The 27,493-nt window shown below is 44.6% G+C and overlaps 1 protein-coding gene across 1 annotated transcript; it reads right to left on the bottom strand.

The window, feature by feature from the left end:
- Positions 1-644: 644 nt before the first annotated feature.
- On the bottom strand, positions 645-26,679 carry LRIG2 (leucine rich repeats and immunoglobulin like domains 2). The gene is made up of 18 exons (XM_082295945.1): positions 26,516-26,679; positions 19,620-19,691; positions 19,049-19,123; positions 18,418-18,552; positions 17,739-17,882; positions 17,465-17,608; positions 16,574-16,717; positions 16,197-16,340; positions 13,468-13,548; positions 12,565-12,636; positions 12,357-12,425; positions 10,792-10,955; positions 9,198-9,518; positions 7,795-8,076; positions 6,086-6,535; positions 5,467-5,616; positions 4,319-4,597; positions 645-3,413 (listed from the first exon to the last, which is right to left on the bottom strand). Exons 3-18 carry the CDS (start codon positions 19,117-19,119, stop codon positions 3,187-3,189), a joined length of 2,877 nt encoding a protein of 958 aa, XP_082152071.1. The 5' UTR covers positions 19,120-19,123; positions 19,620-19,691; positions 26,516-26,679; the 3' UTR covers positions 645-3,186.
- Between the last annotated feature and the right edge of the window lie 814 nt (positions 26,680-27,493).

Here is a 27,493-nt window from a genome sequence, read left to right as displayed (position 1 = left end):
AAATCTCCTTTTTGGAGGATCCAAAGTGCAGGAGGACAGCATTGGAGAAGCAGGAGAAAAGTGTGGGGAGCACAGTGATCTGCAAGGCTCCTGGTCCAGAGTCAACACCACCACGGAAGAACTGTCCCTCCCCCATTTTCCAAAAAGGGTACAAGTACTTCCTGCAGGAAAACTGAAATGAGAATCACAAAATCAGAGAATGGTTGAGATGGAATCACCCTCTGGAGGTCACCTTGTCCAAATCTCAGAGTCCCAGGATCATGTCCAGTTAGCAAAGTTTACTCTATTTTTAAGCCCATGAAAATTAAATATCATAGGACAAAATATAATTATTCAATTTGCAAACCAACAGAGTTACACTGAATGCTCAATGTGTACAGCATTTTATTGATTGGACGTATGTTACAATAGACAAACATATATTACATACGCTATACAAAATATACATTCTGATGTGAAAAAAATATAAATAGACACTAGGAAATAGCAAGAGGGAAGAGAAGCAGCTTTGCTCTTGCTGCCTTCTGAACCCTCAGTTCCTGTACCGGTAGTGCTTTGGCATTGATTGAGAAAATGGCTTGTTTTTACTGAAAAAAGAAAGGCCACTCTGTCCCCTCTGCAAAGGGGAAAGACAACGCACATGACTTTTTTTTCCTCCAAGTCTACCAAAGAAGTTTTTCCACAGTGCAGCAAATTGTCATCTACGTACAAGCATCAGCTATTTACAACCAGCTTATGGACTTTAAATGCTTATGGAAGGATGTAAATGTCTTAATTCAGGATGGCAACTTTTATAGGCCACTCTCTCACAGAAATTGGAGCAGCTTTAACTGTACTCTCTGACAGCCAGCACAGTCCTGGTGCAGACAGCAGTGATTTTAAAGCCCTGGTCCGGGCCAAGCAGGTCTCACCGACTTAATGGGAATTCCCTTGTTCCAGGGAGTTGTACCCCAAGTACTCCCAGGGTCTGGACACTGCCAGCTGCACTATGACAGATCTGTGTGAGCTCAGCTCCTCCGAAGAGAAAGGGGAACGAAAGAAAAAGAAACAAGCATTTGCCAAATGGTGATGAGAGACAGAGCAGCAGCAGGGATGCTGTTCTCTCACTCCTGGAATTGCACATGCCAGCAGCACCCTGTCCCAGTAGCCTGAGCGACCAGCTGAGAGAGCAACCCAAAAGGATAAGGCTTTGCTGCTGTCATAGTTTCATGACATGACTTTTCTCATCTGGATTTAAACTGACAGTGCTGGGTTCCTGCAGCAGGGATCACTTCGGATCCAGAATAAGCACTGTGCCTTAAATGCTGTCTGGGAAGGAAAAGCCTGAAGGAAATAAAACCAGAAAGAAGTTAACTTAAGATTCTTTTTTTTTTTTAAATTGTATTAAAGCATTTCACCTGTCAGAATCCAAAAATTTACACACCTGTGTTTCTCTCTATTTTACCCAAAGGTAAAGGTCAATTGGATCCCCTTCTCACTAAAGCTGCTGGCTACCAAAGCAGCCACACTGGCTTTGAAAGCATGGGAAGAGCCCTTGAAAATACTTGCTCATTTGCAAAGAATTGACTATTATTCCTGTCCAAAGAGCTGTGGGAAAAGCATCATTATGCCCAGTGTTTCCCCACTCATTTACTCAAATACTTCACCAGAGTTTCTAAATTCAGCTGTGATTCTGCACAACTACACCTGTCACTTGAGTCACAAACCCTTCAGTTCAGGAATGGATCAACGGGAATTCTCACATACCTACAACAGAGCTGGGCCAAAAAGGGGTCTCAGTCGTTATAAAAATACCACACAGATGGTTTTATTTGGGTACAAATCCTACCGCTCCAAAGCAGGCAGCAGTGACCACGAAGGAAGCACCTCACTCTGAAGGCATGACCACAGAGCACAATGTACCTGCTGAAAACCCATCCCTGAGGAGTCTTTTAACACCTTCTACAAAAAGGGGCATTTTCCCAAAAGAAAGAATTTTTCAGGGAGTCTTTATAATGTCATTGTTCTTCCTCATTTTGTCAGGCACATCTCACTGGAACTTCCTCTGTCTCAGCAAGATTTTTCAGTAGTGAGGGGTTCCCTGCGTTGCCTAATTTCTCACCTGTCAAATATTTAAACATTTTGGCCACACTAAGATTTAAGGGAACTATTAGTTCAACAATTTAGCCTGACATTTTACAACAGAAAAGGAGCAATGTTTTAAACTCCACATGACTTTGGCTATGCAGAAGAAATAAGTGTTTTTCAAGTGCTCTCCCAGTTTACCTCATGCTTTTCATCACAACATTCTTTTTAAAAGTTCACTTAACTGTCAGCTAGGAAAAATATGGAAACCCTCTCAACATACACAATATTAAGGGTTTTTTTAAAGAGAAAAGCTTAGATAAACCTTGAAATTCTGCTAATGTCATGAAATGGATCAGCTTGCAGCCAGGCACACAGTTGTAGGCAACAATGAAATTCATCGGTATCACAGTTCTACCACATATCTATAAGTAAATGCACTTCTTTTCAAAACAAAGACAGCTCTATTCCCTCACAAACAAGCTTTTGGTCCCCCCAAGCTCCCCATATGGCTTAATACACAGCTGTCAAGACTAACAGTATGATACATACTTTGGCATAATAAAAAATAATTTACATTGCAGCCAACACGTTTATATGCTTAGGGTATACAAAATATTTATAAATGTGAGTTTATTTACAACTAGAGTCCATTATTCATAGAAGAAAACAAGCCTCAAACTTACACTGGTAACAGACACCTGCCAACAGTCTAAGGAAGAAAAAGCTGGCCAAGAGTTTTATGCTTACAGTTCCTGGGGAATTCCATGAGGAGGCCCTGATGGTTTGTTTCCAAGCAGACAAAGCATTGTGAAATAGCTACACACGTTCTTGAGAGCTTTCCAAAGCATGCACCACCACAAAGGCTGCTTCCAGCATCACACAATCCATGTTTTAATGCTATTTTTGTAGATGGCACTAATTATCCACGTGTTCTCTGGTGCACATTCCCATTTTCCAATGAAGAAATCGCAGAAGAAAGGGCATGTGTCACCTCCTCCAAGAGAGTCTGACTGTTCAGTAACTGCAGACACATACACGAGCATCTTTGGCCTTAGGGTTAGTCCTGAGGTAGTAAATACAGTCAGTCAATCTGGATTTGCTTTCAAGGCTCTGTGTGTTTTATGTGGTTTCACTGTGCTCATGAATGTTCCGTGTCCTGTTAAAATCAAAATTCTGCTCCCGTAGCCTGTGGCACGGTCTGGGCGATGCCTGGTCCCGGTCACTGTTGGTGACACCGTCGCTCCGGAGCCGCTGCGGGGCCTCATGGGCCAATGGATGGTGCAGGAATTGCGGGTGAGAGCAAGCCAGGTCTTTGCTGCCTCCCCACAGAGGAACCTGGAAGGGCTCTGAGGGATAAAAATTAGAAGATGAACGGGACAAAGTTGATAGAATCAAGGAATATCCTAACTTGGAAGGGACCCTCAAGGATTATCGAGTACAACTCCCAGCCCTGCACAGACACCTCAACAAATTCCACCCTGTGCCTGAGAGCGTTGTCCAAACACCTTTCGAGCTCTGGCAGCCTTGGGGTCATAACCATTCCCTGAGGAGCCTGTTCAGTGTCTGACCACCCTCTGGAGGAAGAGCCTTTTCCTGATACCCAATCCAAACTTCCCCTGACACAGCTCCAGCTGTTCCCTTGGGTACTGTCACTGCTCACAGAGAGCAGAGATCAGTCACACTCAGATTTTAAATAGATTTGAGCTCTGTGACTCGGCAGTAACAGTCGTTCCAAGATGATTTTCTCTGTTTTTGAGAGTATATTTTACTGGATGCTCTCCATTTCCAGCAATCTCTTACAGTAACCAGAAACACACAGAGCTTCAGAGTGAATTTTTAAAAAGGTGATCTGGAAGAAAGTCAACAGAAAAATAACCAATTTAGGGAGTTCTTTGAACTTCAGGCCAGCTCAAACAGAAAGGCTATTTGAATTTCTTATGTGAAGCTCCAACTTTCGGTTAACACATGCCCTTGCAGTATAAGCAAAGGCTCACATTCTACAAACTTAAACCTGCAAATTAAGAAATTCCATCTTTTTAACATCACCCTCTTCAATCTCAGGTACTAGATGAAAGCTGTTGTTTGCCGATGCAACATGGGCATTTGGAGAACAAGTGGTTAATAAACGCAAGTTACTCCACAAACTACTGGCACTTGAAGGATTAGCTGTGTGTCAATAGTGAAGGGCAGCACAACGAAAGTCAAACTTATCAGGGAATACAAAGCAACAAAAGGAAATGTGGACACTCACCAATAATCTGCTGGGAGATTTTCTTATCACTTTTTTTGTCATGGCTGGTAAGGAAGACAGGCATGTCTCTGTCTGCTAAGAGATTATCCAGAGCACTGCTTTCCTTCTGGGTTCGTGCTGTGTACGTCTCCTTGGGCATCTGCACCATGAGATTCGGGAGTGTCTGATCCAGGGGGTCCTCCTCAGTGATGAGGGCATAGGGACAGTACTCTCGGGTCCGGGAGTAGATGTTGGCATTGTCATAACAATCTGAGCAGATCACTAATGGTGCTGCAACACCTGATGAACACAACAGAAGAATAAAATACTCTCAAAAAGGACGAGGATGCCAGATTTCCATAGGCTTTATGTCCTGGTATGATCATTTATTACAGCAGCACAAATTGAAGGGTCTTTTTACAGTTAAGGGAGTAACAGAGTACTCGGCTTGAGAGGTCACATGAGAAACCCCCCAGACTCCCCCCACACAAATTCTCCACAGCAGTGCCTTTCTGAAGCTGACCAGGGGAACCATGGACATGTTCCCCTATTTCATGGGCAAAAGAGCTCTATGCAGGTCCAGCCAGCTTGGGCACCAGGCTGAAACAGGCTTGGGATTAAACCGGGATACCTGCCCACATCCATCTTGGACTTGACTTGTCTGGCTCACACACATCAGAGCTGATGATAAACTGGTCACTGAGATGAGCTGTTTCTCAACTCCTTCCTGAGACGAGCTGCTTCTCAATCCCTTCCTGAGACAGACTCTAATGAAAAACTTACACTGAGGATCAATTTTCAAGCCAGGCTATATAATGAGTGATGAGTCCTCAGCATTTTGATGGCAAAGAAAGCATCTCTGTAAGCTCAGTGACACGAGAAACCAGAAAATTGTCCAAACAAGGTAGGGAAATAGTGCAGACCCCTTAGTTATGCTTGTAACAAGCCAGCTAGATGTCTGCCAGAAGCAGGACTTTTATACCAAGGACAGGAGGCACAGCTAGTCATCTTCCAAGCAAAATCTATTTCCACCTCTTCTGCCTGGGCTCTTGAGATACCAAAGGAAAGAAACAGGATAAAGATCTATCTTGACACTTTAGCTGTGAGGATGAGACTGTGCATTGGCATCCTGCTGAGGCACTGGTAACACACCTGAGGGCTTTGCTTACCATCTGTGCCTTTGTGCACGTAGCTGCCAGCTGGAGGCATCAGCTGCTGATGGCTCCCTGCCTCCAAGTTACTGTAGCCTTCCTGGGGATCAGACAGTGTCCCTTGGGAGGACAGGTAGCTGGGAATGTCAGCAGGTAGGTTCATCTCCTCTGCAAGGCAGAATTAACACTGGCAACATTAAACAGTGTGAAGATTTCAAGGTATTACCAGCACTATTCCCCACATTAACAAGAACATCCAGAATTTCAATTCACATGTAGGTATCTTTTTTCTACCTCAGTAATTACGAATCTGGCTGGCCAGTTCAAAGTTGACAGGGCCAGAATGAAAATTTACAGCTATTATTCCAGACCCTGAATATTTCGAAGTTTATTCAAATATTTACTTCTGAACTTTACTGTTTTTCCTCAATGTAGGGCAAATCTAGTGTATAAGGAATAGAATCAGCACACTTCTGGCATTTAAAAGAACCTCTGCAATGGAGGAATTTGAGCAAATCCCTGAAGGGATTTTGGAAGGAAATCTTCAGTTCTTTTATATCGATTTGTAATGAAATCCAGAAATTTCAAGTGTTTTGAAATAAAAACAGGACCAGAGACTGTTGATTTTACACTTAACCTGTGTTAGTGATGCTGTAATCTTCATTCCTCCTCCTCATGTGGTAGATGACAATAACCCACACCAAGGACGTTCCCACCACACAACACACAACAACGATAATCACGATCCCTACTGTTGTCCAGCCGTCCTCCTCATGGACAATGGCACTCTGGGAAGAATCACAGTTGGGGGAAGCCAGGACATTTAGGTAAATATGGCCACGCTCAGTGCCCAGCGTGTTGGACATGATGCAAGTGTACTTCCCAGCATCCTCCAGTCCTGCATCCACTATGATGAGGAGCTGATTTGCTGCAGCGAAGAAATGCCGCTCGGTGACTGTCAAGGGACCATCGTCCTTGGTCCAGTTGAGGCGAGGGGCAGGACTGCCACCAGCTATGCACTGCAGGACAGCAGTTTCACCTCGGGTCACTGTCCTGTCCTCCAGGGGCCTCATGAAGGAAGGAGTTTCTGGGACAAAAAGTGAAATTGTAAGATAACTTCAAAGAATCATGGAATCCTATAATCATTTGGGTTGGAAGGGACCTTTAAGATCATCCTGTCCCATCCCCTGCCATAGACGGGGACACCTTCCATTAGACCAGGTTGCTCCAAGCCCCATCCAAGTGCCTTGAGCACTTCCAGGGATGGGGCAGCCACAGTTGCTTTGGGAAATCTGTGCCAGTCCAATTCTAAATTTGGCCACAATGTTAAAAGTCAGTGTCTTCAAAAAATGCTGCACTCTGGAAGGAACTGACTTTCCATTATTACTCAGCATAGTTCACAGGATGGGTCAGCTTGCAAGGGACCATAGTGGGTCAATCTGGTCCCACCTCCCTGCTCAAGCAGGGTCATCCCAGGGCACATGGGACAGGATTGCATCCAGACAGTTCTGGAACATCTCCAGTAAGGGAGACTCCACACCCTCCTGTCTGGGCAGTCTGCTCCCACATGGTAAAGTTCTTCCTCACATTCATGCAGAACTTGCTGTGCATCAGTTTCTGCCCATGGCTTCTTGTCCCATTGCTGAGCATCACCAAGCACAGCCAGGTCCATCCTCTGACCCCTCCCTGCAGGCACGGACAGACATTGATAAGGGCCCCTCTCAGCCATCTTTTCTCAAGGATGAACAGCCCCAGTTCCCTCAGCCTTTCATAGAATCATGAAATCACTTAGGTTGGAAAAGGCCTCTAAGATTATCAAGTCCAACCATTCACCATTTCCTTGTAAGAGTGATGCTCCAGTTCCTTCATGATCTCCATAGCCTCTGCTGGACTTGCTCCAGGAACTCTGGGCCCTCTTGTCCTGAGGAGCCCAGAACAGGACACAGCACTCCAGATGTGCCTCACTAGGGCTGAGCAGAGGGGCAGGACCACCTCCCTGACCTGCTGGCAATGCTCTTCCTTGTGCATCCCAAGATCCCACTGGTCTTCTTGGTGGCAAGTTTGTTACCTGTGACAAAATTTGCTCTAAGGCAACACAAATTCCTTGCCTAATCTACACTGCTGGACTGAGATATGCCCCTCAGCTCCCTGCAAAGATCACACTAACTCCAATGGGCAGCTCTGCAACTCAGCTTCTAAAGCTTCACTGTGTAAACATCACACCAAGTGCTGCTCTTTGTATTTTAACTTCATTCTCCACAATTCAACTTGTTACTTACAGCTAAGCTACACTTCCACTGCAGATGTGCAGGGATCCATCCGCCAGCACAGGCCAGTCACACTTACCCAGCACAGTCAGGGTAGCATTGGCCGAGAGTCCCCCTGCAATGTTCTGGGCCATGCAGCTGTAGATCCCCATGTCTTCCATCTTCACATTTGCAATGAAGAACACATCGTCCTCAGGCATGACGTGCATCCTCCTCTCTCTTGCAGCAGGGAAGTCTGTGCCACCATCTTTCTGCCAGGAGATCTGTGGAGGGGGGTGGCCCTCAGCAGCACACTCCAGCCGGGCCATTGCCCCAGTGCGGATAGTGAGATCCATGGGGGTTTTCAGGAAAGATGGGAGCTCTGGATGAAAGGGGGACATAGATTCAGCATTTTCGGTATCAGGTAAAATGCTGCAAAAGCTCCACAGCAGAGAGAAAATTTGAAAACATATCTGAAACACTCCGTAAGAAAGGGGGGCAGATTCTTCTGAAGAACTGCGTAATTTTTCAGTGATTATTTCTAAGAGCCTTTCTTCCAAAATTTAAATACAGTATGTACAGTGTTCACAGAATCACGGAATGCTTTGGGTTGGAAGGGACACTAAAGACAATACATGCCCATGGGCAGGGACACCTTCCACTATCCCAGGTTGCTCCAAGCCCCGTCCAACCTGGCACTGAACACTTCCAGGGATGGGACAGCCACAGCTTCTCTGGGCACCCTGTGCCAGGGCCTCGCCACCCTCACAGGGAGAAATTTCTTCCTAATATCCAATATGAACCTACTCTATTTCAGTTTAAAGCCATTAAGTTCCTCTAAAATGATGTGAAGAAGATGATTTCTCGCAGGAAGAATAGAGGGAAAAGTTTTTGCCATGTTTTTCTTTCTTGCAAACAGGGAAGGTAAGCTTCCATCTCATCACCTCTGCTCTGAGGTACTGTGGGGATGAGTGGTCTGCTGACTGATATGAACATTGTCTTTGTACCTCCCCTTCCCTCAAAATAAATGGAACAATGATGGCTAAAAATAAAAAAAGGACTTCGCTTTTGACTTCTCAGAGTTTTTGCCACTTATTTTCAGATGAGTCTTCCCCAGTTTTACAAACATGTGGGAAAGGTGCTGAGTTCTGAGGAGACAGTAGAGGGAGCTTTTAGTTTAAAGAATTCCACCTCCAATTAACTAGATGAACAACTAATTGTATTCTACTAAAGCATGGGAGATAACTGCCACTTTGAAACCACTTTCAAAAAGTGAATAGAGGCTTTTCATCCACAAAAAAACCTAAAAACAAAAAAGCCCAAACAAAAACAAAGAAGAAGAAAAATCACTTCTTTCCAGCTTTATAATGTGCGTGATACTTCTAAATCCCATTGAGATCTGCAAGACTATTTTGGCCCAGCTTTAGTGAAAAACAAACTTGTAGCTACTTAAATGAAGTTTTATGTTCAGAGTGCTGCTCCTTTTTTACCATTGTCACTTACCATTGACAGTCAGCTTGGCTTTGTTGGAATAATTGGAGCCAAAGTAATTGGTGACAATGCACTGGTATTTCCCTTCATCAGTGAAATTCACATTGAAGAGGTGCAGGACAGTGGTGTATTCCAGCACCTCCCCACTTTGCTGCTGGTACCTGACAAAATTCTCAACCTCTGCATCATAGAGGACCTCGCTGTCTTTGCGCCAGGCTGTGGCCATGGGTGAATCACTGCTGCTCACAGCAGTGCACATCAGGGTCACGTTTGTGCCTCGCAGGGCTACTGTGGTCTCTGGGTGGACTCTGATCTGCGGTTTGGGGAAATTATCTGAAAAGAAAAGCACCAAGATTAGCTACTTTTTGTCTTAAAGTTGAACTAATATTGCAAGAAAACTCACTCAAAACACAATGTAAGCAAAACCAAAACTTTGGGAACTGATGTCCTGCTTGAGGTGCACAAGTTCAGTTGTTTTGAGCTGGAAATCAAGCTGTGAAAGAGGGAGAAGAATCCGCATTGAAAACAATCAGTGTGGAAGTGCAGTGCTGAGCAGCCCTGCCTTTTGTCCAACTGTCTGAAACTTGCTATATTTAGATCACACTCAAAAGTCCTGCTCAGCTGAAGAGCCAGGCCATTTTATGAAGGACTGAAACTTACTTTCAAATAGTTTAAATATCCTGAAGAGCCTTCAAGTTCTACAAGTACAAAACATAAAGAGCTGGCAGTTCACCATCTCATCCCACTCAATGAAAGTGACTTCCATATCCATTATTTCAGCAAAGACACTGTCATAGACACACACAGAGCTCTGTCACACGCCACCATGGTGGGACTGGAGTGGAGAAGTGGGTGCTTGCACCTACATGATTATTATTGTAGCCTTTGCCACCAAAGCAATGAAAGAATTGCATATAAACAAATAACTGTTATAAGACTGCTCACCAGGAAAAGGGAACATCAGACTAATTCCAGGCCTGCCACAGACTTCACCCAGGCTCTGGGCAGAGTTTGAGACCACCATAAACATCATAGATATGGAGCACCAGAAAATGTGCCCGAGCTTGAACTACTCTAATTTTTGCCCAGCAAAGCTGTGGCTGCCCCATCCCTGGAAGAGCTCATGGCCAGGTTGGACAGGGCTTGGAGCAACCTGGTCTCGTGGAAGGTGTCCCTGTCTATGGCAGGGGGTGGAACTGAATGATCTTTAAGGTCCCTTCCAACCCAAACCATTTTATGATTCTACAATATTCTGCTGGTATGGACAGGAACCAGGAAGGAAGTGTCAAAACAGACCTCGCAAAGCTAAAGGTAGACATAAGCAGGGAGAATGGAAGCATAATCCATTTTTAACAGTAAGCTAAATAAAAAAAACAATGCGGTCTCAACTGCACTACTCCCTTGGGTTAACTTCAATGCTCAAGCACCACAAAACAGAGCGAAGAGATGCAGAACTAAACCCCAAACTCAGAGCAGACTCAGTGATGTACATGGGCACACACGGGCACCATGGCCAGGACCAAGTACCTCCCCAGCATTACAGCTTGATTTCAGCTACAAGACTTGTGTTACTGTGTTTTTGTATCAAGTCACTAAAAATACAAACCACAGACAAAGTCATCAGGGTCCACGCTGAGAAGGCTTTGTCCTGCCAACCACTCAGGGTGAGCACAGCTGACATTTACAGCCTGCAGTAAATGGCTCTCACTGAGCCACTGAGGCAGCCATTTCAACTGGCAATCGCAAAGCAAACTGCTTGTGTTCAACGCTCTGCAGAAACAGGGCAAAACAAAAGGGTGAGTGAAGTTTATTTCACATGTGTACGTGTGATTTCACGTAGCAAAGCAACTTACAGCATATACATACAGAAAACATCAGATTTACAGTACTGTTTTACACATATGGGTAGTTATTACAAAATCTTAGCTATTTATGCTAGAATCGGTCCCTCTATGTCAGCATTAAAATCTTACATTTCATTTTAATCCTGGAGAATATAAACGTAGAGTTTCAACTTCTAAAAAAACCATCCCAAAACCACTAAGCCTGTCTTTACAATTATCTCATCCCCTTTAAAGCAATTAAAAGGAACATAACACTGCAGACCAGCTCCATGTTTCAAACTAAACACACCTGCCATTATGAAATGAGCAGAGGCCTCAATTCTCATTTTAATGCCAGCTGATAAATATTTAAGGCCAAAAGTGATTTGTTTCATACAGGTATCAACTGCAGCTCATTTTCTCTGCTCCACAGAAAAACTACCGACAGGAAACAATGATGGGTCTCTCCTTTCCTACCACCTGCTTTCAAAGTCTCCTAAATATTATGTATGTGTATGACTGACTTGAGACACTCCAGCATTTAACAAGAAGTGATCTGTCCTAAGAGGACTCCAGTAATGGGAGAAGAGAGGTCCCAAACAAGCCAGGATTCCATCCTGCTTTTTGCCTGTACATATCAATGACTCATCACTTTTAAAATACATCAGAGAAGGCAACAGAAGTCTTTAACATCTGAAATTGTCTCCTCACACTGGCAGATCTTGCAGACTAAGTTCATCTGGCCAAGGTTAATTAATGGAATAGCAGTTTTAGACTGGATTACACAGCAGTCAGAGACTTTATCTCACAGAAAGGACTGCATTACAGTAGAATTAGTCTTGGGTGTGAAGGTCATTTCACATTTTACTACTTCAGATGTCTGAAGACCACAAGAGACCCTATCGGCTTAAACATCTACTGAGCACATAAAAACTCTTGTCTAGCTGTGAATTTTAAAGCCTTTCCCCTAGCCCCCAAAAACAGGAAGAAAAAACACAGGGTTTGCTAATCCCCCTGAGAGATTCCTGATGAATTCTTTTGTTCACTGCCTACATGCAGTGCTGAGCTTGCTGCAAAATCATAGGATAGGAAAAGCTTAATTGTATGGCAAGAAAAAAATTAACTCCTACTAATTGCAACTAAGGAAATGCAGGTGAAGATTTTATCAAACCTTAAATCTAAATATATTGCCACCAACTCTGAGTTGATAATTTACCAGCATAGCTGCAAATATTTCATGATGAAAGCAGACACACTTCAGACAACTTCAACCAACCCTACAATGGCTGAAGGATTCTTTCCAAGGTAGGGCTTGTAAAGAATCTCTAAATAATTGTCATGAACTTACAGCTCCTTCAGCTGAGCCTGAGCAAAGGCATTTTCTTGGATGGACATTATTGCATTGTTGCTTAAATCTCTGTAAGTTAAGCAAAGAGCACAATAACGAGTCAGTGTGATTTCATATGCTGCCTTCAGTTAAATTCTTGAAAATATGACAGAGAACACAAGACTGAAGTTGGCAAATAATTAGGAGTTTTACAAATTAAAATACTTACAGATGTTCAAGTCCTTCAAGACCAGAGAATGCTTTTTTGGTAATTGACTTAATTTGGTTTCCTTGCAAGATTCTGAAAACAAAGGCCCAGAAACCAGTCTGAATGTCAATATGAGTTCACAAACAAGACCCAAAAGAAGTTCCCTATGATGCTTAACTACATTTTTTTTTCTAATTCTAGCTGAGATAAAGGATTAAATACTACTTTTCTTAGCTTAAAGGCTCAAATAATTTTCCAGAGAACAGGGTTTCTTTGCTATTTTCAACTTAGAGATTTGGGCTAGAAATGTGTCAGAAGATAACTTAAGTCAGGAGGATGAAACAGCACTAAGTAGAACTTGGGAGTGAAGCAGTAACTACCTAAGACCAACCTGCTACCACCACACAAGTTCCTGGACTGCACCCTCACACCAGGCCATTTGTTATAAGCAACATTTGTGACTACACAGGATGGAGCTGCCTACAAAGCACGTGGCACTGGATGGAAAGTGCACAGTCTAAGTATTGAAAAGTTTGTTAATGTAATAGTGTTTCAAATTTGCTCAAAAATACTTTGTGTTTTGGGGTTGTTTTTTTGATATGCAGTAACTCTCACCCAAACCAAAGAAGCACAAAAAGTGACAATCATCACACAGAGGGAGTGAGGTATTCAGTAATAAATGCAGTCAAATATTTATGCTTAATCTCATCAAATTGGTGCTGTAAGGAAATCCAATGCTACATGGATCCGATGCTCCTGAACAAGGAACCCAGGACTATATCAAGAGGTTGTGGCACACAAGTGGCAACACTGTGAGAAAGGCTTTCTGCCTCATGTCATTGATTTACAATTACTTAATATTTTGTACTCTCCCTCTCTGCATGCCTGGGAAGTGCTGTCATTCCCCTAGTTTGTTATACATACAGTTTATCCAGCCTGCTGAGTCCCACAAAAGCTTCATTTGCATCTTCTATGGCCCAGGAGATCTCATTGTTCCGCAAGTCCCTGCAGGAGAAGACATTTCTTAGAAAGAAGCCTTGGAACATGACTGTGACCAGGGCTAGTGGTGAGCTGAGGAAGACAGGCCAGGTATGGGGCTCTAGCACAGCATCACCTGGAAGGTCTCAAATCTTTTAGAAAACTAAGCTTGTCAGGAGATGAATTTCTTATTTCAGAAGTGCAACAGGGAAAACTGTTCATGGTAAGTGCTGCAGCCAGAACCACAAACAAATTCTGCAGCACAACTTCTTGATGTGGCATTTACGGAAAGCCCCGGTCTGACCAGCACTTGTCATGTGATGGACTATTTGCCAGGAGCTGGGAGAGGCTCCTGAAGCAAGTTGGTTCATGTAAGGGAATTAACCAATACACCAGCAGCATTAATCTTCACGAGTAACAGGCTTATACCGGCATTAGCATATTAAGGGATTACACCCAGGTTACAGCATAGGCCTGCCAGGCGCACCATGGTGGATTTTCAAAATGAAGTTGATATTCTGCTCACGAATCTCGTTATCAGCTAATGGGATTTCTGACTGACCTCAGCACAGCACTTCAACCTCTCATGGAGAAGAGAGGTCCAAAAAGCAAAAGCAACAGAGCAATACAGTTTGGAGAGGATTAAACGCTTTTTAGAGAGAAGATGAAATACATTAACTTGCATTTTTAGCCTGAATGGCATGGACTGAGGCAGGAGCATCTGTGTTGATACCACCATGCACAGAGAGGAGTGTGTTTAAAGGAAATACATATATGTATAAAATATATATCTATAGTCTGCACTGTGCTCTACCAGATATTCTATGCAACTAGAAGCTAGACAAAGCTTCCAAATGAGTCAACTGACATAAAACTAGCTGCCTACACAGGCAACTGTATATATCACTCATATAAACACTTCTTTCCCTGTGCTAATGAGGGAAAAATGAAGTATCTACTTTCCCGTATGTGAGACTGCAAACTGCGTAGAACACCATCGTGGAAGAGACCGGGATCAACCTCCAGGATACCATCATTGGCAACACACTGTTTTCTTATTTTTCTTACTTTGAAATATAGAAGTCTTGTCAAAACCATACACAGCAGTCACTTCCACAATTTGTATTTATACACTTCCAAGTTTAGGACAAAAATAAAAGAATTTCATATTTCACGCATCACATGGTCTAAACAAATATGGCCTTGAAACTTGTTCACATCAAATCTTTTCCTGTTCGAAAATTATTCGAGCTAAGGTACCCAACATGGAGCTGGACTAATAATGACTAGATGAATAATATGCCAAACTTATTTCCAAGTTGCTAATTCTTGTGATTTAAAATACATTTCTAGAATTATCTCAAGGTCTGCTTCAGAATGTTAGACTGTGAGTGCTGGAGAATATAAATGCCAAACTGCTCACGGTATCATGAAGTAAACGATGTGGTAATATGTAAAACTTCCAAACTTCAGTGCTATTTTTAGATACATCTGTAATCCTAACTTGCAGTTAGTGTACAGTTTTACAGTTTATTCTCCTACACTGCAGAGTGGCAGGAGCTGAACATACAGAAATATTTACACCACAGCCCTAGCGCCAAACAACCAGCACACAACCAACAACGGAACTAAAACCACACGGGATCTCTTGTTTTTTGAAGTATTTTTACACTCCACTACTCAGACCACTCAGCAAAACGAGTGAGCAGTCCAAAAGAAAAGCCCCTCATTGTGTGAGAGAGGAATTGGCTCCTCATGCCTGGCTGGGCACTAATGCTTGGAGCCTTGTTAATCATCGCTCCACATCCTCCATCCTGCCCATTCCAGCCCCAAAGCAAAGGGCCAGGCCCTCGCTGTTGACACCCCTGAGAGCCCAGGAAAACCTACTAATTAATCTGCTCTTGTTCTTCTTCATGGTACTCTAAGCCTAAGAAATCAGGTTTAATTATTTCATTAAAAGGTTGCATTAAGGTTAACAGAATATGACTGCTTACATAAATCTCTCTGGTGAGTTTGCTTATTTAAGCATTTATTTAATGAGGTGACAGAGGGGTTACAAACTTTCACTCCCTTCTCAAGTACTGTTGTTTAGTGTAATTACAACTGTTCACATCTACTTGGGACAGGACTGGGTCTTTTCAGAAATATCCAAGATCTGCCACGAAAGGTCCTGGCAAGTGCAAAGCTGTGCCTTCAACAGCAAGGAGCAACTCGACATCCCCTGTTATGTTTGTGAGGCCAGCACATGAGCAGGATGGGCTAAACCACACCTTCTACAACACCAAAACAGTTCAGTCCTTGGTTTCTGAGGTTCCAAACCTAAGGAAACCCTCTGGAATAAAGAGCTTCAAGCTATTTGCTCCACAAGTGGCATTTACACAAGGCATCCACATCTCTCAGAACCGGAAGGACACACATCTGAGCACTCATGGTCACCAAGTCGCTGTTTCTTACCACCACTAAAATTGAGTGGTTGGTTTGTTTTAGCTGGGCTGGAATTCTGTCATCTTATCAAGCCAAAAGATTATCAGCCCTACCACACCTGCAGGCAGAACAGCACCAACAATGATCTCAGACTTCCACAGTGCAATATCCATTGCCTCTACTTCCAAAAGCTCCACTCAATCTGAAATTGCATTAAACCGAAATGTCCATTTGAAGTTTTCTGTACTTACAAGGTTTGAAGATTTGTCAGACCTCTAAAGACACCATCGGCAATGTGACTGATGCGATTGTCACCCAGGTTTAGCTTCTCCAATAAGCCAAGTCCCACGAAGGCAGATTCCTTGAGGCGAGTGAGCTGATTGTATGACAAGTCTCTGGAAACATTCAACATACACTTTAAAGGTAAGCAGGAGGATTATTTATTAAGATACTATCTGACTCGATTAACTATTGTGTTTCAATTTCTCTAACAGAATACTTGTAAGTAAAACACAGCATTACCATGGGCCTAGCAAGGAAATGGAGGACTTCCTTCGGTAATTCATTCTTGCCAATCAGTAATTGCAACATTCCAACAATCCCCAATGAATACCAGCCCAGGACTTACAGCTCAGCAAGTCTTTGGCAGAATTCCCATGCATCTGGGCTGATCCTGGTGATGGCATTCTGGCTAACATAGAGTTGTTGCAATGTCCGCAGCCCATACAGCCAGCCCTTGTTTACTTCTGTTAAGTTATTATGTTCCAGTTCTCTAATGAATTAGAAGGAAAAAACATTTGCCAAAGAGATAATCAGTGAAACACCTATTTACAAAATTTCACCCTGTGGATCTCAAAATTATTTACTAAGTTTAAGCCTTAGACAACACAAAATGCATGATTGTTTCAACCCCATTGAAATAAAAAGAGTGAACTAAAGTATACGAAGAACTGAGTAAACACCAGCTGCAGGGAGAAACAAAACTATAATTTCTATTCTCAAAACCAACTTTTTAAAAAAGAAGCTTTTTGCTAACATTGCATCACACATCCTTGTGTTCACGCTGTCAAAGTCACGGAGGAAAGAACAACCCCATGTTATGGGGACTGCAAATGAAAACCAGCAAAAAGCAACTACAGAGGCAAACGTTCTTGATCACCATGTGGGAAGAAGCTGGAAAGAGGACCAGTATAATGGAATCACAAGACTGGTTTGTGTTGGAAGGGACCTCAAAGATCGTCCAGTTCCAACTCCCTGCCATGGGCAGGGACACCTTCCACTAAACCAGGCTGTTCCAAGCCCTATTCAGCTTGGCCTTGAACACTTCCAGGAATGGGGAAGGGTATCTTTCCACTTCTGAAGTAACCAGACATGACATAAAAATAATGGGAAAATGCTCTTTTCCTATGATTTCACCAATATCTCAGCACAGCCTTGAGGTAAGGGAAGCCATACAGGACACAACTCTCCAGAGCCATTTTCTTTTTGCTAAAAAAATTCCACAACCAGGCATACTCACAATTCCTCTATATTACCCAGGCCAAAGAATGCTCCATCCATTAGTCTGCTAATCCCATTGCGCTGCATTTTCAAGGATTTTAAGGATTCCAGTCCTTGGAATGTAAGACTTTCCACTATTTTAATCCGGTTCCTTTTCAGTTCCCTTTTATAAAGATGACATTCAAATATTAAGACACCTTGCAACAAGCACCACTGTGTGAAGGTCAAGAACATGCTGAGATTAACAGCTCAGCTGTAAATGTTGTTTTGATGTTTTCAAGACTGTTACTTACAGAAACTGCACGTGAGGCAACCTGAAGATCTTTGGTGGAATCATACTAATCCTATTTCTGTTCAGTTTTATCACCATTAGTGAGCTAGATAAGTTATCAAGGCAACCTGCTTCTAGAGTAGTTATTCTGTTGTTACTCAGATTCCTAAGAAAGGAAGAAAGGAAGAGGGAAAGAAGCCTTTCAGAACATAGAGAATTTGATGAACACAATAGCACAAGCACCTCAGAGCAACCACTGATTAATAGAATCCAAGACCCTTGTGAAGTCACATGAGAAATGTGAATTCTAGGATACCAAGCTAAATCCTTTTTCCCAAAGGAATCAGAGGGAGGAGTTGATTTTTACTGCCCATCCATGTTTCAGTTAGATGTGGTTAACACAATGTCCACAGTGATCTACTCAAACAGGGCAGAAATTATTCCCTGTCCCTGATGGCTTATGCACCTGCACTCTTGACAACAGCAGTTGCTGTTTTCCATGTTATTTGGGAAAATACAATACAGATTGGTATGAAAACTATTTCATTTCAAGGACATCTGTAGCTCCATTAAGTACTGCTACCAGCTCAAAGCTGTGTAAGAATGCTGACTTTAAGACACTAACTTAAGAGAAAATGAGGTCTCCAACACTATCATTGGAGAGCCAGGAATCCCAGAGATGGTACATCACTCATACTTACAGGTACTTCAATTGCATTCGTGGAAAGGAAGAGGCTTTAATTTCTGAGATAAGATTAGAACTAAGATCTAGATTTTCCAATGAAAGGTAGACCTGGAGTTGCTCAGCATTTATTTCTGGAATGGTATTGTGCACCCTGAAAAAGATCAGCAATAAATATGATTATCACAACATGTCATCCTTCCAGTTGCACAGCTGAAACAGCAACAGGATTCTGGATACCGACAGCACTAGTGAGTCTCCCGAATGGGACGTACACCACATGCTTCCAAATGTGTTAATTCCTAAAGCAAAACCGCAAATCCAAGAGTTATTTGCCACCTTGAGATACAAACAGATTCAAATTCTGAGGCGTATAGATAAGCTGGTCCTTGTGGGAAGTGTCATTCCTGGACTGAATCCCTCCCCTTCAAAGCTGCCTGCCTTGGTTGACTGGATTTTATTGGTAAACTAGGGTGACCTGATTGTTTAACTGATTTGTATTTCTTTAAAGAGTGCTTACATATTCCCTGACACACTTTACATGACCAGTATTTCAAGAAAAAAGATGTTTTCCTACAATTTGATAGCAGAACTCTAACATGGTTCTCCCATGTGTTAAACAAGAAAAAGGCAGATGAGCTATTACTTACAATGAGAGGAGAGTTATATTGGAAGTTGTTTCTCCAAAATACGGAATTTCACTTAGCTCATTGTAATTCATTTTCCTTAAATAGAGGGCAAAAAAAAAATTACTGACACTTCAAAGAGGAGAAAAACCCTTCTGTACACAGAAGAAATAATTAATATCAATGCATTTGACAATTTTACTGTATTAGTAATACTTCGTAGTTGACAAAAAAGATTCCCCAAGAGCTTAAATACTAATAATTTGAACAATTTGAACAGTGCAACATGCTAGCTTTTCTCATTTTCATGGATACTATTACTTCTCTTTCATTTAAAATCAGCTATAAGCAAAACAAACACACCTTGTTTCTCTTTAAAAATATTGGTCCTCTGATCTCTCATGAGAAAGATTTCTGCTCTCAACACAACAGTTTTATACATGAAATGCGCTGCCAACATGGAGCACCCATTTTTAATTAATTTACACTGAATATAGTCTGCAAGTCAGACCAAGTATCTTGACGTGCAATGAAACATTCTAATTACAATTAGGTAGGATATCTTTAGAATTTATCCTCATAAAAAACAACTTACACTTCTTGGAGAGTATGGACAGACAAATCAATGCTCCAGTTGGATGATAATAAATGATTATGACTTAAATCCCTAGAGAACAGAAAGAAAAGTTATTTAGCTCCTGGAATAATAAAAAAAACAACAACAAAAACAACAAACCCAAAACATGTGTGCTTTACGCAATCTCAAGTTTTAAACTGTATTTATGTATATTATACAATTGCTCCTTCACTAAAGAAAAGAGCTTGTTCTAGTGCTCACTCACAATAAAAGCCTAAACAGTTCAATTTCTGTTTGAATCAAAAAACTTTTTGTTAAAGCTTCTTGAAAGGAAGATTGTACCTGACCAGAGAATTTTTCCTTTAACCCAGAGCTTTATTAACAACACTTGTCCACTGCAAGAAGGAAAAACTTTGTAGGGACGTGAGAGTAATTTCTTATAAAATGCCCATTATTGAACTGCTTCCTGTAGCATGATCCCCATTTTCTCAGCTTTCTGAAGACGCTGACTAGCCAAGGCAGGTTTATTCTAAAGGAACAACATACACACAATTCCCAAACAAGCTGGAGGGGAGAGAACCCTGAGGCTGGGAATCTTACAGATAGATGCCTTAGCACCAGTTGGTTTTACTTATAAGAATCAAATGCAGGAGTTGGACTCTTTCAATGAGCAAGAGTCGTTAAATCCAGCTTTAATGCTCCCACTAGGTGTTGGTGCTATTCCCATTGCTGTAACTTTACACAGTATTTTACTTCTGCCTTGGACTTGGTGCATAAATGCAACAGATGGGTCCATTTCTGAGCACAGGCTGCCCCTAGTCCATGACATGAGTCAAAGAAGGAACAAAAAAAATCAGGTCTGATGGAAACATGGTCACAGCCACACCAGGACAGGCAGACGTCAGTCCAAAAGGTGAAACCAACCCATCTGTGTGACATTTTGCTGGCACAAGTCCAGCACAGAGGTGAATCACCCAAAGCTCATGCCAAGAGCCTGAGTTGTGCCTGAACAGGCCTGACGCTGCCACTATGCTTGCAGAATGCGACTGGTGCCCTCACCACAGCTGGAAATCTGTTGGTAAGTGCAGGAATAACTGGACACAGCTTATGTCTGAGCTATGAATGGTGAAGGGTCTAAAGGGGCCATACAAGGAGTGGCTGAGGTCACTTGGCTTGTTTAACCTGGAGAAGAAGAGACTGAGGTCAGGACTCACTGGGGTCTGCAGCTTCCTCCCAAGGGGCAGCTCTGATCTCTGCTCTCTTGGAACAGTGACAAGACCCAAGGGAACTGCTGGAGCTGTGTCAGAGGAGGGTTAGGTTGGGTATCAGGAAAAGGTTCTTCCCCCAGAGACTGGTTGGGCACTCAACAGGTCCCCCAGGGGAGTGGTCAGGGCCCCAAGGCTGCTAGAGCTCAAGGAGCATTTGGACAACGTTCTTGGGCATAGGGTGAGATTTTTGGGGTGTCCTGTGCAGGGCTAGGAGTTAGACTCAATGATTCTCATGGGTCTCTTCTAGCTCAGGGTATTCTATGCCAGCTAGTTGTTCCAGCCTGGCAGCAACGCATCACGTTTCCCTCCCCGTTTCCAATTCTGACATCAAGGAAAGAGCTATAACAAGCTATTTTCAGCAAAGCTGTTCCACTCCCTATGAGCTCCTCTAGTAAGGTCCTGTATCACTGATCCTCTTTCATCATTGCTGCAGTAACATGGTACATATTTATTATGGTTAGTTTTAATATTATCAGGCAGGCAGCAGCTATGCTGACGCAGGAAACAAAATCACACTTTGCAACCAAAACTACCATTTATCTGTTCAAATGAATATTAAAATGTAAATGAGAATAGTTAAAAATATTTCCATTGACGACCAGGTTTGGACAGCCACAGCACCCACACACTCCTCTATTCTTGCAATACCTTTGGGCCTGTGCTTGACTCCAAATACACCGAGGGCCAAACTTGATCGTACAAGAATCATTGAGTCCAACTCCTGGCCCAGCACAGGTCAGCCCCAAAATTCCACCATGTGCCTGAGAGCATTGTCCAAACACTCCTTGAGCTCTGGCAGACTATTTTTCATCTGTAAGACCAAAACCTACTAAGTGACAACAAGGACTGACAACTGACAGGCTATTTGTTGTTAACTTCCACTCAGGTTCAGCATAAAGATTCCATTCTAGCACTAAATTATTAAAATCCTGGGTGTCACGGCAAGTCAGGCATTTGCTAAGGTATTCTTTTAATTACATCAAGATGCAAATTATACGGATAGATCAGCAAGTGGGTTTGGAAACAAAAAGAAAAGGAACCAAGAGAACAACTGCAGCCAGTTGCAGAACTATTCTGCAGCTCTGCTTCCTCAGTGCATGTGGTAATTAAGCCAGCCCTAAATGCTAGGAAAAACACAAAAAACAACCAAGTATGAACAAGTGCTCCCCAGCAGGCTTCCCACCTCAGGGGGCTGAATGCTCAAGACACCCTCTCCAGCTGCCCAGATTCCCCTGAACCCAGCTCAGCCCCAACCTCTGGGCATCCACAGGAGCCTGGCATAGTCAGGTGGAGGGACAGATGATTCCAAATCCCAGCAGTAGACTTTCCTGGACTTTTCAAACATGCAGGCACCCAGCCAGTGCTGAACAGTCTAATCTTGGAGCAGTGGGTTTAACCAGAGCGGGAAGTACTCAGCCACGCTGTTTCCAAAGAACCAGTGCACAACACACAGTAGAAGGAGACAGTGGACATGGAAGATAACAACGCACCCCTCAAGGTGTGCAGATACTCCACGGATGAGCGAAACCAGGCCATGGGTTCAGAGCCAGACCACCCTGTGTGTCAAGCACAGCTAGCAGGCACTGACACAGATTTTGGAAGCAAGATTAATATGCAAAGAATACTGAAACTTGACTTTTCTAAGGCTTTCAGGAAGAATATCATAGAATACTTTAGTTGGGTAGGGGACCTACAACAACCTTCTAGTCCACCTGCCTGACCAAAAGTTGAAATTATTCAGGACACTGTCCAAATGCCTCTTAAACACTGACAGCCACGGGGCCTGGGTGATGAGGACATATTAACATCCAGCTATCCCCTCCAGAAGCCTACTGTCTAATTACTAAGTTAGAAATTAAGATTTTAATTCAGAAAGCACAGGAAAGTATTTTTCTATTATTATTACTCAGATTTGGACTACAACACAGTTTTCACTACAGTAAGTCCTCTTTCAAGAGGTTTGGTATAGTTGATATTTAAACTGGTTCTGACACTATTTATATCTACATTCTGTTACTGATGCTTTTCTTTTCCAAAGAGAGCAGCTGATCACAAAATACAGAATGAAATACACTGTCTGATTTTCTGTGTTTAGAGATCATTCAATCACACAGCTAAGATTCCTGCTATCCTGGAGAACCAGATGCAATTCCCTTGCTCTGGAAAAGCCAAAATCAAAGAACCCCATCCTTTAAGCAGCCTTTGCACTGTAACTGGGAGGCCCAAGCTGTGCAGAATACAGAGCAAACATGCAAAATTTGTATTTTAGAGATTCATCTGGTATTGTATATAACATAATCTAAACATTCATTTTGAGCTTAAGTGATACTCATCTCTTAAGCAAATGAAACAGAACACACGTACCAAACTGATCATGGATGATAAAGATTGATCTTAATTCAGCCAAGCTGAGCATACAGTGGCACTGTAGAGGTGTTGATGCAGAATGCAGACAGCCGGTCGAGCTCACCCAAAAAACCTACTGCGAACGGAACTTGCTGAACTCATTAACTGATACCTGAACTACTTTTATTCATCGTCTCTCTGACTACCAGGATATATAAACACACTTACTACTATGGGACTGGAGGTAGCGACCACCAGCATTGTTCTTCCCTCTGCCCCTACACACAGCTACCCTTCACACAGGGCTGGCACTCCTTGCTCTAAAGAAACTAATGTTAAGAGGCAGACATATAAAAAAAAAAATTCCTAACTCCTTAACTTCACAACCCTTTTCATCACCCACCAGGTTAGCCACAAAACATATATAACTTCAGAGGAAAAATGAAGTTACAGTCACCTGAGTACTTATAAAAACCAAGTTCTGCTCTCCTGGCTTTATGAAAAAAAAAATGTGAAAATAAAACCAACCTGCGCACACACACACACACACACACACGCACACTGGAAGCACCACCTGCAAGTAATTTGAGAGTTAGGAAAAGGACAAATTTTTAGTCCTCAATGACAGTTGAAATGCTATCACAGAACTAATAGAGAAAAGCACATCAGGGACTTGATCATGTGAGAAAAATTAGGCTTTTATTAATTTTAAACAGCTGGTAAACATTAAAGCTCATTTAGATTCAGAACTGCTAGAGTAGTCCTAGTGAAAAAAAACATCACCCATGCTTCATGTGCCAAAATCCTGAAAGTCACAACAGACACAGAATGGATTGAGAGCAGCTCTGGGAAGGACTTGGGGATGTTGGTGCATGAGCAGCTCAACAGAAATGTGCATCTGCAGCCCTGAAACTGCCCTCCCCGGGCCCCAAGTCCTGGCTGATCCCCCAGCCTGAGCAGTGGCGGGGGGGGGGGATTTCTTCTCCTCTGCCCCACTCAAGTGAGACCCCCACCTGCAGAGCTGCCTCCCACCCTGGGGGAAGCTGACATCAGGAGGACGTGGAGCTGTCAGAGCAAGTCCAGAGGAGGTCACAGAGATGTTCCAAGGGCTGGAGCCCCTCTGCTCTGGAGACAGGCTGGGAGAGCTGAGGGCGTTCAGCCTGGAGAAGAGAAGGCTCCAGGGAGACTTTAGAGCCCCTTCCAGTACCTAAAGGGGCTACAAGAGAGTTGGAGAGGGACTCTGGACAAGGACCTGGAGTGACAGGACAAGGGGGAATGGCTTCCCACTGCCAGAGAACAGAGATGGATGGGATATTGGGAAGGAATTCTTCCCTGTGAGGGTGCTGAGGCCCTGGCACAGGTTGCCCGGAGCAGCTGTGGCTGCCCCATCCCTGGAAGTGTCCAAGGCCAGGTTGGATAGAGTTTGGAGCAACCTGGGATAGTGGAAGGTGTCCCTGCTCATGGCAGGGGGTGGAATGAGATGAGCTTTTAGGTCCCTTCCAGGCCAAACCAGTCTATGATCCCCTTATTATTGTTTACAGCATGTCAGATTGCACAACACAGCACAGTGCCAGCTGTGCTGCTTCCCACTGCACCTTGTGCCAAGCAGCTTTCAATACACCCTTTACCAGCTTGAACAAAGATATAAGTATTTGCTGAAGCTTGAAAACTTGCTCTGCAAACAGCATGGATATCATTTTGCTTATTAGCCTCTTGATGAACTGCCAACTCCCTTTCCCAGACACTGACAACTTCCCTAACAAGTTACAGTATCTTTGTACCTCTCTAAACACCAAAGGTTTCACACACAAGTTGTTGTATTTCTAAGCTGAAACACATGCTTTCTCTTAAACATTTGCAACTGCTGGTTGTGCAGAAAAAGGAGAGAACTACAGAACCTCATAAGGAGCAAGAAGGTGACATGTCCAGTTTTGAACGCAGATCAGACTCTTGAGTCCTGCTAAAGGAATTCCTGGAGTTAACTCCAGCGGTCTGTATGTTTATAGTACCTTCCCAACAGGCTTAATTTTCTCTTGGTCTGGAATAATGTCATTTTTATCAACTAGGAAGACTGATAACTCCAGGAGGAACTAAGAACTCTGTGCAGAGAAGCAAGTTTTCATCTCCCTCATATCCCAGCACCTCTTCCACCCAAATATGCTGTAGCCAAAGGTGACAAAAGCAACAGTGACTGTGACAGCAAAACTCAAGAAAGGACAAAGGCTTGACCTGTGTGAACACTATTTAGCACATTGTCGTATTGAACACTTGGAAGCAGAGACTAAGGGTGGCTCTGAACTGCTTCGTGGGATTTCTTTAGAAAAACAATGGCAGCAAATGTCACGGGGAGTCCACAATGGTTTAACTGAGGGAAAAGGAGAGTATCACTGAGTTGCACAGCAGTAGTGGGATGCAGACGAAACCAGAAGCAACAGGAAGTACCACAACACGGCTGAGGCTGTTGCTTGAAGGAACACTTCCAAGCACAATCCTAAAAGACAATGTCCCAAAGCCTGACTTGAAACAGCTTTAAGTACTGGACCGAACGGCATTAATAAGTGACTTACTAACCACAACCTGCCTGTGCTCCACCCTCCTCTCACTTGTTGCCATCACAGAGTAGGGCAAGACAAGCGTGAAACTACGCCCTGGGACCCCGGCATACGGAGCCTTCGGGGCTAGACCCTCCTTCTCTCCACGGCGCCGCTGCAGCTGCTTTGCCCGGCCGCTGCCCCTGAGAGCCAGGCACCACTGCCGAGGCCGCTCTGCCCGCAGCGCTCCGGGCTCCGTGCGAACACCCCGCGGACAAAATCACAGAATTAATTAGGTTGGAAAAAGCCTCCAAGATCATTGAGTCCAACCTATGACCAAATACCACCTTGTCAATCACACCATGGCACCGAGTGCCACATCCAATCGTTCCTTAAACGCCTCCAGGGATTGGGACTCCACCACCTCCCTAGGCAGCCCCTTCCAATGTCTAATCACCCCTGCTGTGAAGAAATTCCTCCAGATGTCGAACCTGAACCTTCCCTGGCGCAGCTTAAGACTATGTCTTCCTGTCCTATCGTTTGTTACCTGGGAGCAGAGCCCGACCCCCACCCGGCTGCACCCTCCTGTCAGGGAGTTATATAGAGAGAAATCAGGACACCGAGCCCCGAACCCTGCCGGCCGTTCAGCCAGGGCCTCGCACCGCCCCCGCCGCCGGGCCCCGGGCCCGCATCTCCCGCCTCCGCCAAGCCGAGGCCTGCGCACAGCCTGCCGCCCGTTCGGCCCCGCAGCCCCGCCGCGCTCACTCACAGCCCCGTGGTGCCGGCGGGCAGCGGCGGGATCCTCCGCGGGCCCGGCCCGCTGGGCAGGCGCTGCCGGCTGCAGTCCAGCAGGCCGCGGCGGCACGAGCAGGGCGCGCCGCAGGGCTCGGCGGCTCCCGCCCGCGCACACAGCGCTGCCGCCGCCAGCAGCAAGGCTAGCAGCAGCACCGGCAGCAGCACCGGCAGCGGGGCCCGCGGCGGCGCCCCACGGGCGGACCGCACGGCCGGCCCCGCTCCCCGCATCCCCCGGCCCGGCCGCACCGCCCCGCCCGGAGCCACCGCAGCGCGCAAGCGGCGAGGGGCGGGACCACGCCGACTGAAGGCAGGGCCAGGGAGGACGGGGGCTGGGGGTGGCCCCGCCCAGCACCGCCGGCACCCGCAGCGCGGAGCCCCCCGGGCAGGGCGAGAAGGGGCGGAGCCACCACCCCAGCCCCGACCGCACCATCGGCCTGCAGGCAGCGAGGGGCAGGACCAACAGTGCGAGATGCCACCACAAATCCCTCCCCACCCACAACTTCAGTTCGCAGGTGTAAGGGGCGGGGCCAGGAGAGGGTGGGGCTTGTCAGCCCCAATGGCAAACCTCAGCTTGCAGATGGCGAGGGTGGGGCGGTTTAGGAGCTTTGTTTCGTCCGTTTGCAACGTCAGCTTCTTCTGTCAATGGGTGTCGGCGTCGGCAGGGAGGGGTCAGATGATCCACTGTTGTCCCTTCCAGGTTGACCCATTCTGTGATCCTGTGTCCCCACGAACCAGCTGCTGCCATCAGGGTGTCATCCTGTCCCTGCTGCTGTGCACCTGTGCTGAGGTGTCTCCTCACAGACAGTGGCCCCAAGGCTGTGCGGCTCCACTGGCACTATGGCCTGGGTCTGCGCTCCCACAGCCGGCATGAGGGCACACAGACCTGCAGGGCTTCACCTGGATCACACCCGGGCACCACCAGCGCCCAGCCCGGCTACCAACACCTGGGCAC

The sequence above is a fragment of the Coloeus monedula genome, assembly GCF_965178545.1.
Source record: "Coloeus monedula genome assembly, chromosome: 23".
Taxonomy (NCBI): domain Eukaryota; kingdom Metazoa; phylum Chordata; class Aves; order Passeriformes; family Corvidae; genus Coloeus; species Coloeus monedula.
The sequence above is the reverse complement of the archived record's forward strand: the minus strand, read 5'-3'. Positions and strand labels throughout refer to the sequence as shown.

Coding starts and splice junctions, on each gene's coding strand:
- LRIG2 (XM_082295945.1), bottom strand. CDS start 19,119: ATGAATTACAATGAGCTAAGTGAAATTCCGTATTTTGGAGAAACAACT. Junction 13,549..16,196: donor CTGACAAATCTTCAAACCTT/GTAAGTACAGAA, acceptor CTTCTCCTGCAG/GGACTTGCGGAACAATGAGA. Junction 6,536..7,794: donor TGCTACCCTGACTGTGCTGG/GTAAGTGTGACT, acceptor TTTTTGTCCCAG/AAACTCCTTCCTTCATGAGG.